Below are 14,796 nucleotides of genomic sequence, written 5' to 3' on the forward strand. Positions count from 1 at the left end.
AGCAGGTTAAAGAGAAACTCTTTTGTTGGATTATTACCTATGCTTAAACCCCTTATCCAGGCAGAGACCCCTCAAACTTTTGTAGTTTAAACTTTCATAAGTTGCCTGAACAACCTTGGAAGTGGCCTCTACTGTAGACATGATAGAAAAGGTTTAAAGATAGTGAGAGAAAAAGGTTTTAGAACTTTAGAAAGCACAGAGAAAAAACCTTTTCAAACTTTTGAAAAACTTTTAGAAGTTTTCAAAACTTTTCAGAAACTTTGTTAAAAGTTTTTATAGTAGAAAAGTAAACTGTTTTGGTTAAGTGTACATATACTGAACTATTTGGTATAAGATTTTCTTATGAAAAGCACCAAATGATAAAGTGGTAAAGCAGCTGCAAGTACTTATCCCACCGCTGCACCACCAATGTAGGAGGCTGGCCTGGCTTATAGTGGGTACCATGTGGTACTTACACCCTGTGCCAGGTCCAGTTATCCCTTATTAGTAGAATAGAGGTGTTTCTAGCAGCTTAGGCTGATAGAAGGTAGCTATGGCAAAGCAGCTTAGGCTGAACTAGGAGACATGCAAAGCACCTGCTATACCACTTATATCATATAGCACAACATCATAAGAAAACACAATACTCAGAGTTACTAAAAATAAAGGTACTTTATTTTAGTGAAAATATGCCAAATGTATCTCAGAGAATACCCTCACTAAGGAGGTAAGTAATATACACAAATGATATTTACACAAACCCAAAACAGGTGAGTAACAGTAAGAAAAGTAGTGCAAACAATGTAGAATCACAATAGGATGCAATAGGTAGACATGGGTCTAGGGGCAACGCAAACCATATACTCCAAAAGTGGAATGCGAATCACGAATGGACCCCAGACCTATGGGGGATTGTAGAGGGTTGCTGGGACTGTGAAAAAACAGTAAGGGTGTCCAAAATACCCCACCCCAAGACCCTGAAAAGTAGGAGTAAAGTTACCCTACTACCCCTGAAAGACACAATAGTCATGATAGGGGATTCTGCCAGAACCACAAGCACCAGCAAAACAGTGAAGATGGATTCCTGGACCTGAGGACCTGTAAAGGAATGGGACCAAGTCCAAGAGTCACGAAAGTGTCCAGGGGGGCAGGTGCCCACTAAACCCCGGATGATGGTGCAAAAGGGCTGCCTCCGGGTGGAAGAAGCCGAACATTCTGCAACAACGAAAAGGGCTAGGAAATTCTCCTTTGGATGGAAGATGCCCGACGGTGTGCTGGATGTTGCAGAAGTGTTTCCAGGCAGAAATACCTCAAACAAGCCTTGCTAGCTGCAAGAGTCATGGTTGAGGATTTTAGGTGCTGCTGGGGACCAGGAAGGACCAGGATGTCGCCCCTTGGAAGAGGAGACAGGGGGGGGGGGGTGCTCAGCAACTCAGAGAGCCCCCGCAGAAGCAGGCAGCACCCGCAGAAGTCCTGGAACAGGCACTTAGAAGATCTGTGAAATCAGAGTCACAAAAGGAGGGTCCCACGACGTCGTAGTCCAACTCAGCGGGTTGAGCACTGCAGGACGGAGTGCTGGGGACCCAGGCTAGGCTGTGCACAAAGGAATCCTTGGAGAAGTGCACAGAAGCCGGAGAAGTTGCAAATCACTCAGTACACAGGTTTGCTATCTGGCGGGGGAAGGCAAGGACTTACCTCCACCAAATTTGGACAGAAGAGCCACTGCTCTTGCATTCGTTATCTGAGGAATAGCCCAGAGGAGAGACCATAAATAGCCAGAAAAGGAGGTTTGGCTACTAAGAAAGGAGGCTTGGCTACTGAAAGAGGTAAGCACCTATCAGGAGGGGTCTCTGACGTCACCTGCTGGCACTGGCCAATCAGAGCAGTCCATTGTGCCCCAACACCTCTGAATCCAAGATGGCAGAGGTCTGGGACACACTGGGGGAGCTCTGGGCACCTCCCCTGGGAGGTACTGGTCAGGGGAGTGGTCACTCCCCTTTCCTTTGTCCAGTTTCACGCCAGAGCAGGGCTGGGGGATCCTTGAACCGGTGTAGACTGGCTTATGCAGAGATGGGCACCATCTGTGCCCATCAAAGCATTTCCAGAAGCTGGGGGAGGCTACTCCTCCCCAGCCCTTCACACCTATTTCCAAAGGGAGAGGGTGTAACACCCTCTCTCAGAGGAAATCCTTTGTTCTGCCTTCCTGGGACTGGGCTGCCCAAGCCCCAGGGGGGCAGAAACCTGTCTGAGGGGTTGGCAGCAGCTGCAGTGGAAACCCCGGAAAGGCAGTTTGGCAGTACCCGGGTTCTGTGCTAGAGACCCGGGGGATCATGTAATTGTCCTCCCAATACCAGAATGGTATTGGGGGCACAATTCCATGATCTTAGACATGTTACATGGCCATGTTCGGAGTCACCATTGTGACGTTACACATAGGTAGTGTCCTATGTGTAGTGCACGCGTGTAATAGTGTGCCCGCACTCACAAAGTTCGGGGAATTTGCCCTGAACAATGTGGGGGCACCTTGGCTAGTGCCAGGGTGCTCACACACTAAGTAACTTGGCACCTAACCTTTACCAAGTGAGGGTTAGACATATATGTGACTAATAAGTTACTTATGTGCAGTGAAAATGGCTGTGAAATAACGTGGACGTTATTTCACTCAGGCTGCAGTGGCAGTCCTGTGTAAGAATTGTTTGAGCTCCCTATGGGTGGCAAAAGAAATGCTGCAGCCCATAGGGATCTCCTGGAACCCCAATACCTTGGGTACCTAGGTACCATATACAAGGGAATTATATGGGTGTTCCAGTGTGGCACTGAGAATTGGTCAAATTAGTCACTAGCCTGCAGTGACAATTTTAGAAAGCAGAGAGAGCATAAACACTGAGGTTCTGGTTAGCAGAGCCTCAGTGATACAGTTAGGCACCACACAGGGAACACATACAGGGCATACATTATGGCCACTGTGGTACTGCCTGGCAGGATCCCAGTGACACATGGGCAAAAACAAACATACATACAGTGAAAATGGGGGTAACATGCCAGGCAAGATGGTACTTTCCTACAACGTTAAATAATATTGCTAAGCAGGCTTAGCACCATTATTTAGGCTCACCTCCCAGTTGCGAGTTGTTTCTGTATCAGTTGTTAAATATGGTGCTAGGAAGTTAGTGCCATTTTTAAGAAGGAAACGCCTACCTTGCATCTCATTGACGCAAGGTGGGTTGGCACTATAAATATGGAGTTAAGTAAATGCTGCTTGAGCGTAAAAAAATAAACCTAATGCAACGCTAAGTTTTCATAAATATGGGCCTAAGTTCGAAGGTAAACTTTTGACTGAGGCCTCCTGCTTGCTGTAGCCTCAAACTTTGACTTTGCCCCAATCTAGTGCAACCAGATGATCAGATTGGCGCTATCAGTTTCTATGCGCAAGAAAACATTAATTCTTTAAAAATTCATGTCTCTGGTTCTCTTTGTCGGATTTTAATCCTTTTGATGTAATTTTCAAGATAAAAATATACTACATTTTTATAAATTGGTGTTGGATGTTTACTGTGTTTTGTGTTTTACTTATTTACTGTTTTATGATTTTTAAATGCTTTACACATCAGTCTCCTAAATTAAGCATTGATGCTCGTTGGCAATCTATCAAGGGTTGAGCTGGGTTTAATTTACTGAGACCTAACTGGACCTTGTGGGGGTTAGTGGACTATTGCTAAGTGTAGGTAAATACCTGCCCTTACCAATAATCCACTGTCCAACACCAAGGCTTGATTTTCTTCAAGACGAGAGAGACCCTGTTTCTCAATACTCTAGTAGGTCCAGGAATGTACAGCAATTGAGCGATAGGAAGGATTTTTATAATCTATGGGACACATGTATGACCATTTCCTATTGCGACTTGCAACTTGTGAATGTTTGTGACTCGCAAACTGCAAGTCACGATACGAAATGTACAACAGTGTCTTCAAAACTGTTAGCGATTCGCAGTGAGTCGCAAAGAGACTTGCCTTATTAATATTCATGAGGCAGTTTTCAATTTGCGACCCACTTTGAATGGCTACAATCACAGGGATGGTGGCCTGCTGAGGTCAGCAGACTACCACGTCTGTGATTGGTTTTTAAATAAAGCAATTTTGTTTTTGTAAGGCAGCCCGTTTTCCTTAAAGGAAAACAGGATGCATTACAAAAAGAAAACTGAAAGTTTTATTTTTATTTGTTAAGAATTTGCAGAAGTCTGTGGGACCACTGCCTGCTCTTAAAAATTGTTTGCACCCCCATTCGCAAATGGGAAGGGGTCCCTTGTGGCCACTTCCATTTGTGAATGGGTTACCACCAAATTGAAGCTGGTGGTAACTGCGAATGGGTTGTTTGCGAATGGTTGAAGGCTTTGCACATTGGGCTCGTACTGCCTTTTGGAAAATGACTATGGGGGTTATTCTAACTTTGGAGGAGTGTTAATCCGTCCCAAAAGTGACGGTAAAGTGACGGATATACCACCAGCCGTATTACGAGTTCCATAGGATATAATGGACTCGTAATACGGCTGGTGGTAAATCCGTCACTTTTCCGTCACTTTTGGGACGGATTAACACCTCCTCCAAAGTTAGAATAACCCCCTATGACTTTTTAATTGTACCCTAGATAGAATGGGTAGCCCATGAAGGTCATCGAGAATTAGTGTGGTGTGATCATCAAGGTCTCTCGTTGTCCTTAACCATAACACACAACTATGTAACTTTGTATTATGCAATACATTTTCTAGTGCAGTAATATGAAGGAACCTCAATTAATGTGTAATTTTCATTATTTAGCTTGCTGCCCTGCAATTATTTTACTGACATGCATACACTAATAAACAAATCTACGATATGAAAATGAAAGCTAAAAATAATTGTTGCTCTTAACTAAGAAAGTGCACTTCTATCTAATCAATTGCCCATAACAGAAACAGAAGTCAGTAAAAATCTATCTCAATTGATTATCTCTCATGTGCACTTATTTGATCTTTTAAAATACCCGCGAATAATTCTACTCTGCTAACCAAATGGTACATGATATAATTTTTTTTCAAGTTGAAAGAGAACAACATTTCCGTCTTAATTATGATTACTGTGCTATTGACAGTTTCTGCCTTTCCTTGCCCAGTCCCTTGAAAGTGAGCGTGATCAACTGATATTTCATCTTAACTGTTTCAGTGTGGAAGATATGTCTGAGCAAATTATAAGAACTCCATCGACGCAAGTAATTGAGCATTTTTGAGAGAAGCATACTGGGAACAAATTTTGTATTTTCGGAAACGTCTTTTGTATCCTGCATTTGCAAGTTCAGTGGCTTTTCTGTCCATATGTTACAGGTGCTCAAACAGATGATCAGCATTTAAGTAAATGTCTTCGTTATATATCTCGGCACTAGTATCGTCATGTACTAACTCAATAATGCCTGCTGAAAAGGTTGGGTGTTCACAATATCTGTGTCAAAATATCTATTTGCAAAAATAACACATCCACAATATAGACTACCACTATATTGTCAAGTAGATGTAGAGTTTAATCTACTTGGAGATACAGTGGTAGCGTTATCGACGGCAAAAATATTCCAACCGCAATATCGACTATCACTATATCATCATACAGATATGAAGGTACATTTATTTATTTTACATTACGGCCCTATAATAATCTTGTGAATGCAATATTTTTTACGTCTATTTTTAGGCCATGATTTTGTGACATGCAGCTGCTGGAAAATTCTCAGGACTATTTTCGTACTGCTCAGGTAAACCTCTCAACACGTATTGGTTCCCTCCAGATTTGAAAGGTGATTTCTGTTGAGAATCTGTATGATTAAAAAGGGAAACACTAGCAGACCTGTGTGTGATCTACTCTGAATAAATAAAATAATTAAATATGATTTTTAATTATGTTGCATGAATCATACGACAATTTTATTCTCAAGGGCTACATTTTGAATACAATCCTTTGTAAACATCACTATGATTGATTTAAAATCAGATTTGATGTTTTCCTCAATTAAGCAAGGTAAATTCATCCACAAAGCTATGCACCCTTTTACCTGTTAGCAGGACTGGTTACCAAATAAGTGTATCTCGATTTCAAGAATAAGGCCTACTTTGACAGTGATGCAGTATAAACGCACTTAGTACATCAGGGTGCAGTACTCTTTCATGTGTTAGGGGTCATACCGGAAGGACCTGGTTTCTGGTAACACGCCCACAATTACGAGTTTACATGCAGGATTCAGGGTGGAAACATTGGTTCCAATACGTTATTCACCATATCATACTCAGCTATAGACGATCAATTTATGACCTCCTCTTAATAGCAGAACCGAGTTATGCAGATGTGGTACAAGTAGCACTGGGTGAAGTACTACAGAGTCCTAAAACCAGGACACTGGTAGTGAGTTCCCACGTTGATAGGAATTACCTGTAATTGTCTGCCTCTCAAAAACTACGATTCGTAACTAGTACGTGGCCAGACGGAATCTGTGCCACCTCGAGCCAATCCTGTCTTTTTTTTAAGCAAAGCACTTTTGGTTCTTGGATTTGTAGTTCACTTTTCCCATAACAAGAGCTTAAAGGTCACAGAGAGCAAATTTCTGCGTTATACTTGTCAGAACAATAACGAGTGTGCACTTAAATCATGGCATAACATTACATTTCCGTAGCTGTCCGCTTATATTACTGTTTTCGATTACATGAAAAGTGTGCAATGTGTTCGTTACCACTGTGGGTAGAAGTTTGCCACCGTGTATGTGACGTAGCAGCACATGGAGACAGCAAGTGTCCACTTGCAACCAATTTTCTTGATGATTATGGAAGGCAGGAACATAGAGGAGGTGATAAGGGAGCCATAAATGACACTTAATGAAGCAACACCCATCCCCTTGGCAGGGTTCAGACTGTTCTGTAAAAAACACAAAACAACAACTAATGTAATTCGACAGGTGCACTCAGAACAGATGTTAAACTGCATCATCTGGAGAACATGTTGGTGTAATCACCAGTTACATAAAAATGGCTAGCAATATATGCCAGTGGGGAAAAAGCAACAGTAAACGCTTTCCTTTCTTGCTTGTGAAGTGTGTGGCCATTCCGAATTTGAGGTAATTCAAAGTTCCCAGAAAATGCTGTAATACGAGCTTCCCGTCAAATAGGTTCAATTTGCTCAATTAGGTCAATGTGGTTTAGGTTCAATGTGCTTTCGACCTTTCTTCTTCTATTTGAAGTGGGTACTGTAGAAACATAATCTAACAAGCAGCGAAAACCCTTTCATAAACCAGTTAACCAGTTCTATTAACTCAATCCCGTAATAGTTCACTATTTTTTTACTGTAAGAAATGTATGGGATAAAGTGCACCAGTAGAAAAACAAGCATTAGCAAAGCCAAAGGGACGTTTTCTGGGCAAGTTGTATATATATATCTATATATATATCTATATATAGATATATAGATATATATATATATATATTTATATACACACACACATGTATTTTCGTAAGCATATAGCACAAAAAGAGGTAAAGAAAACATGTCACTGCCTAAATGTGACGGCCATATGCTTGCAATAAAAGGTTTTCATTACAAAAATAAGAATCCTTGCATATAATATTTACAGATTGGTAGGAGTGGTTTCACACAGGTAAGTGGACTTAAAACAGGTATAGAAGCCCTTTTTAGTTTTAACGCACATCATAGGTAAATATAAATATTTTTGACACATGGAAGGTACAGTTGACTTTGAATACTGTAAATTGAATCGATAGTTGAAACACACATGTATGGCTAAAAAAAATTAAAAAATAAAGAATGGAAAGAAAAAAGCACATGCAAAATAAAGTAGTGGCCTATCATAGCCTTGACACTAAAGTACACATCTTTTAAGAAGATGTGTGATCAGAAAAAATGCATTCACTCACAGTGCATGAGAACTAATGGCTGAGGGGTTGACACATTCCCCTATGCTTTATGCAGAAGTGGACAAATGCAAAATGTAAATAGCAGTTGAATAGACCAATGGATGCAGAGGGAGGAACCAAGGCCTTTCTATTTATAAAAGTACTTTTTTCCTACATGAGTCCCAATAGACTAAAACAATCTCCAAGCCAAACCTAAAAATGAATGTTTTCTTCAATGGAAGTGATAGTAATGCTCTTCAACAGATACCTGCTCTCAGGAGACCATGCCTCTTTTTACAGCGGCACTGACCTTAAACCTTGGAAGACCATTTGACAGTGGTTTTGCAGCAACGTTTTTAGCTTTGAGTAGAGGATGTTGCAACAATCATTAGGCAACAGAATACCTAAAGAGCTTAAGGGCCTCATTATGAGGCTGGCAGTCACAAGACCGCCAGCCTCGCGGTGTCGGTCGGACCATTGCGGCTGTCTGACCGCCACATTACAAGTTTGACAGGTGGACCCCCCTAAGGACCCGCTGTCCCCGCCAGGATCAAAGATCCCGACGGACTGATGGCACTACTGGTTGTAATCAGCTAGGGCGGTGCTGAACTCAGCACAACCCTGCTGAGTACTCTACCAGCCTTTTCATGGGGGTTTCCCCACCATGAAAAGTCTGATGGAGAACAAGTGCAGAGAGCCACAGGGGACCCTGCTCTGCCCATGTCAATGGCACGAGTAGTGCAGCCCCCCCTGCCCAGACGGAATGAGCACTGTCTGCTTTGCAGAAAGAGCACATTCTGAGGGTGCTGGTTGGCCACATCTGTGCTATAAGATAGCACTCAGCTCCTTTAAGGGAGTTTTCAACAAGTCTGCCAGGTCAAGCCAGCCAAAACTTTGTAATATGGTACGGGGGATGCCAACATGCCGTCCTCCCCAGGAGTTGGCCGATCCCGCATTTGGGCCCAGATTTATACTAGCTTTGCGCTGAATTACCGTCATTTTTTTTTTTTACTCTACTTCAGCACAAACGTAACTCCTTATTTTTACTTTGGAGCTAGACCCGTCCATCACCAAAGTTATAGAGTTAAAGTCATTTTTTGCTAGCGGGAAACTACCTTGCATCAACGAGATGCAAGCTAGGCATTCCTTGGCAAAAAATTACTCTAGGGCCCAGGCGCCTTATTTATCCCCCCGTGCAAAAATGGTGCATGGGAGGGAAGTGGGCCTAAACAATGGCACTAAGCTTGATAAGCGCCATTATTTAACGCCTGGGTCAGGGCAGGAGTTAGGGGACCTGTGGGCCCATTTCCATGGTGGACCACCATGGAATAAGTCCACAGGTGCCCTCCCCAGGTCCCAGGGACAGCCCCAACATCCAAGGTAAGTATAGGTAAGTAGAGGTAAATATTTCGCATTATTTTTTTAAATGCCATTGGAGGGCCTGAAATGCCCCCCCTCCCCCCACATGGCACTGGGTGCAATGGCCAATCCTAGGGGACCCTTGTAGGGTGGGGGGGCATGACACCTGTCTTTTATGAGACAGGAGTCATGTGGTATGGTAGGTTTTGCATCAAGAAATGATGCTGGGCTGTTTAGAGTCATAATTTCTTACTCTAATGTCATTTTTTGGTGCAAATCCACCTTCTCCCATACCACCACCCCCATCCGGCTAACGTAATTTTCCTTGACGTTAGCCCACCCTTTGTGCTAGATTGCACCATTCCATAAATAAGAGGCCTGACCGGCGTCTTGGAATGGCACTAGCTGACAGTAAACATTTTCACGTAAAACTGCATTAGCGCAGGTTTGCGTGAAAAAGTATAAATATGGGCCTTGGACCACCAAACTCGTAATGAGCCCCTAAATTCAGTCACTACCCATAACTTGTGCTTTGATAGGCAAACATTACTTGCAATCCAACTTGCCAAATGGTAAAGCTTGACTTACTAAGTTAATGTCTCTATTGTCTATTTAGGAGGAATTGTCAAATAAATTAAGCTCTCTTTATAGACATATCACTATATGGTATATTAGTAAACCCTTACTAGAAGAGACAGTACACATAGACAGTTTGTGCAGTTTGAATGCATATGCTGGATGTATGTCTGCCTATGAGGGTCACAATGCATAAAGAAATACAGTGCTGAGTAGTGTGTGCACGTTAAATGCTAGTACTGGATTTATATGTGCCTGTGAGTGATACAGCCCATGGACGATACAGTGGTTTGCAGTGCTTTCATTCTGTATACATGCACTGGGTGTATGTGTGCCTGTGAATGTTTCCATTTTGAGAGACCCTGACCTGCATAGTAAACATGGGGAGGAGGTAGAGAGATCTCCCCAGAGAGATTTGTGTATTGCTGCATTTCTTTAAGCTGAATGGGACACACACTGGAGAGAGAAGAACCAGGCCTCCGCTGTACTCTTCACAGGGTGTTCTTTGATTCACTTAGAGGTCATAAGGAAGGAGCCTCGGCACGTTTCAGGAAAAAGATGGGGAGTGATAATAGAATACTAAAGAGCTGGGCTGGGCCCCTGGGCTATAATTTTGAGGCACATATTAATGTGGCTGTCATCCAGGTGGGAACTTTAATCACTCCCAGGGCCTGTGTTGTGGGATTATGAGCTGTGGAGGCACTCCAGCTGTGGCAGGCAGCTTTTTAAGTGGAAGAGGGAGAAGAAGAGTCAATACTTCAAAAGAAGCAGGGCCCCAATATAAAACATCAGAGACTCAGATCCTAAATCACATTTGGTGTCTTGATATGTACTGTGAGAAGGGGAGTTTGAGAGCACAAGAACTGTCATCTGCCATGCATCCAGAAGGGGTGTGATAAGAAGAGAAACTCTTCATAACTTCTTCCTATGACTAGGACTGGGGGGGAGGCCTCATAGTCTCCCTACTTGGGGAAGGGGCTTCACTTAGGGAATCCAATGCCACCTGCCCTGGAGCATGGAGCACTAACGCCTGTCTGCTTGCCAAATCAGTGTGCCCTGTGAGGAAGAGGAGAGCGTTGGAGGAGAGCACTGTGAAGACAGCCATCTGAAAGACTGACACACAGTAAGGACCGAAGTCTGGTGCGGTAGCAGTGAGACAATCCTGATGTGAGGAGGGGCTGCAGTGTGAAAGAATGCCATGTGGTAAGAGCTGAAGCAGTGTGCAATTGTGGTGCAGCAACCCTCTATGCCAGGAGGAACCGCTATGTTAAAGACTGCCTTGCGGTAAGGGCTGAAGCCTTGTGCCGTAGCGTTGTGGTGACCTGCATGCTAAGAGGGGCTGTTGTGGAGAACTTCACTGTGCTGACTGAATCAGAGCCAATGGACAGTGAGTTACAGTTAGCCCATATGTCGGAGGGGATCACCAGGCACATCATGGACTGCCACTTGGAGAAAGTGAGGATGCTGTATGCATGTAAATGTAATGTCTTTTGTGAGGTGCTGCCTGCACACCAATGGAGTTTTATCAATTAACAAGTTTTCTTTTCTAGGTGTTTGTTTACCTAACATAGGTTGGTGTCTTTTGCTACTAAGTGCATGGTAGTATGTACATTCACTAATAGTGAATTGCCGCTAGACAATAGTCTGCTTAGTGTGAATTGTGTTTGACAAGTGATGTGAATGTACAAGTCTAGCTTCTGTTGGTTATGGGATTTTTTTTATTTTATCCTGCTGAGAATCGTTTTGGTTTATTTAATGTGCATGTATTGAGAAGGGCTGTGCAATTGTTTCCTCATTCACAGAGAAGTCATGCTGTGCTTGTTCAGTTAGATGAGGAGCTGTGCTTTTATTGGTTGGTTGCTGACAGAGCTGCACTGTGATTGGTTGACCTTTGGCATAGCCACACTGGGATTTGTTGTGATTGGCTAGCTGGTTTTGTGCAGTTTTTGTTTTGAATGAAAATAATGGGTATAGTGTTGAAAAAAATTAAAACCTTCATCGTACCTCCGACGAAGGGTCAGATATTATCTGCCAAAGAAACGCCTTCATATGCGATGATGATGGGCATTGGGTTTTATACGTGTTCCTGAATTTCTCAATGGTATGAATATGCCTCGCCTGACAAGACTTGCAGTTTCCTTTAGAGGGTACCTTTAAGCTAGATTTTCTAAGACAAGTATGAATGATAGAAAGCTGTTACCTAGATCTACACAGTTTGCGGCATTGAACAACTGGGATCGGATGGCAAAAGAGAAGGAGAAAAAGAAAATGTCAAAGCAGGTGAGAGGTTAATTTAAACACTGGCTTGAAGTGAAGTGGGATCAAGACGAAAGGCACTGGAGGAAACACATGATGGAGGGGTTAAAAGTTTTCTTGCAATAGTCATAGGGATGGCAGACAAAAAGAAAACCAAAGTGGGAGACAGAGAGAAATCAAAGCAGGACTCAGATGAGAAGGATGACTTTTTAAATGAGCTTTGGAATTCCAAACCTCTTCCATATACAGATGGAGTATAGTGACAGGGACCTGGTTCAGTTAAAACAGATATGGGGTCGGCATGTGATCATACAGGTGTACAAACACATGGACTAGCCACACCTGTAGTTGTGAGTATATCAGCGAGTGCCCCATCTGAGATTGCAATGGCAGCTTTACCACATATTATTAGAGATACAAAAAATGTTTCTCTAGTTTCAGTTGACCAGTCTGTTAATACTGCTGCTATTGAAGAGACTCCAAAAAAGAGGACTATTATTGTTGGACTTTTGAAAATAGAAATTGGGGACATTCCGAAAGAGATCATTGAGATGAACAAGTTGTTGTCATACAATGTTGATGAAATGAAGGCCCGTATTTATACTTTTTGACGCTAAACTGCGCTAACGCAGTTTAGCGTCAAACAGTTTAGCGCCGGCTAACGCCATTCTGAAGCGCCATGCGGGTGCCGTATTTATTGAATGGCGTTAGCCGGCGCTAGCAGACCGGCGCTGCCTGGTGTGTGTGGAAAAAAACCACGTACACCAGGCAGCGCCGGCGTTGGGGAAAATGGCGTTAGGGCGTCTTAAAAATGGTGCAAGTCAGGTTGACCAAAAAAATCGCCTCCACCCGATTTGCGCCATTTTTAACGACGCCCAGACGCCATTTACATGACTCCTGTCTTAGTAAAGACAGGAGTCATGCCCCCTTGCCCAATGGCCATGCCCAGGGGACATATGTCCCCTGGGCATGGTCATTGGGCATTGAGGCATGTAGGGGGGCACAAATCAGGCCCCCCTATGCCAAAAAAAAATATAAAAAAATTAACATTTATACTTACCTGAACTTACCTGAATGTCCCTGGGATGGGTCCCTCCATCCTTGGGTGTCCTCCTGGGGTGGTCAAGAGTGGCAGGGGGGTCCCTGGGGGCATGGGAGGGCACCTCTGTCTCATTTTGAGCCCACAGGTCCCTTAACGCCTGCCCTGACCCAGGCGTTAAAAAGAGGCGCAAATGCGGGGTTTTTTGCCCCGCCCACTCCCGGGCGTGATTTTTGCCCGGGAGTATAAATACGACGCATTTGCGTCGCAGTCATTTTTTTAGACGGGAACGCCTACCTTGCATCTCATTAACGCAAGGAAGGCGTTCACGCAAAAAAATGACGCTCATTCCTCATACTTTGGCGCTAGACGCGTCTAACGCCAAAGTATAAATATGGCGTTAGTTTTGCGCCGAATTTGCGTCGAAAAAAACGACGCAAATTCGGCGCAAACGGAGTATAAATATGCCCCGAAATGTATTATAAAGTAAGCAGCAACATGTGCCAATGAGGCACATGACAAACTCGAGGAACTGGCTGATGAGTGTGAGGCAGACAACAGTAAAATGAAAAATGTGAGAATGATTACAAAATGGATTTAACTAATAATCAACTAAAGGAATTAGTTCTAATGACCATAAGAACTCACATTAAGGATCTGGTCAAAAAGACAAGGGAATGGAGTGATTTGAAGAAATACAGAGAAATGTGTAAGAAAGGTACTACTAATAAAATGAAAACTTCAGATTGAGGAAAACAAAGTGGTGAATTAGTGATTCAAAAAAAGGACAGTCTCAGAATGTCCCCTAAGAGAAGTACTTGGAGGCACAAAGGTGCATTAGCCTTGGATGAGAGGCAATCTTTATGCTTTTATAACAAATTTTCTAAAACTTTATGAGGAACCTGAGAAATAGTACAAAGAAGTCCATCCATTGACAGCTTTTGGAAAAATGCTTTGGACTAACTTGAATTCCTTATATGAGATTGTAGTTCCTAGTAATTTGTGGTCCAAGTGTAAGGGGGGTGTTGCTTGGCCAACTGAGGAACCAGCTAGGGTTGTACCTAAATAATGCTCCTTCTGATGTGATTGATGACAAATACAAGAATTAGACAGAGCATTTGAAAAAGAAGATGCCAGAGAAAAACATTAATTGGGCAAAGATTTAGAGACCTTTACTATAGCGAAAAGAGTCAGTGTATGCCTATTTCGAGAGTAATTTTAGCAACTCTCAACGATGGGAATTAAAAAATCAAGTGGTAGAAAGAGAATTGTGCAGGATATGAGGAAAATAAATAAAATAGTGATTCCATGTTGTCCAGTGGTACAAATCCTGCAGTTGTTTTATTCCAAATTCCAGCAGATGCAGAATTGTATACAGTCATTGATCTATGGCAAGCATTAGTTTCCATACAGCTCCATGAAGACAGGTAACACTTAATTGAATTTAAATTCCAAAGTAAAGTTCTTATTTGGTGTTGAAATCCAAACAGGTATATGGAAAGTCCTTCAATTATTAGTGAAATTCAAAAGACTGATCAGGAAAACTCACAGTTGCCCTACAACCCAGTATGGTGCAATACACTGAGGACCTATTGGTTGCACCTAAGATGAAAGATGATTGTAAAATTGACACCATTGCACTGTTTAATGATTTAGCTGACAATGT

At 42.7% G+C, this 14,796-nt stretch overlaps 1 protein-coding gene across 1 annotated transcript in view; it reads right to left on the reverse strand.

The window, feature by feature from the left end:
* Window positions 1-14,796, reverse strand: part of LOC138297052 (protein unc-93 homolog A-like) — a 168,438-nt gene that overhangs the window by 115,180 nt on the left and 38,462 nt on the right. Inside the window, exon 2 of the mRNA XM_069236562.1 lies at window positions 6,727-6,908. Coding sequence (XP_069092663.1) covers window positions 6,727-6,908 — 182 coding nt within the window. The remainder of the gene's footprint in view (window positions 1-6,726; window positions 6,909-14,796) is intronic.

Source organism: Pleurodeles waltl, chromosome 5, assembly GCF_031143425.1.
Source record: "Pleurodeles waltl isolate 20211129_DDA chromosome 5, aPleWal1.hap1.20221129, whole genome shotgun sequence".
NCBI lineage: Eukaryota > Metazoa > Chordata > Amphibia > Caudata > Salamandridae > Pleurodeles > Pleurodeles waltl.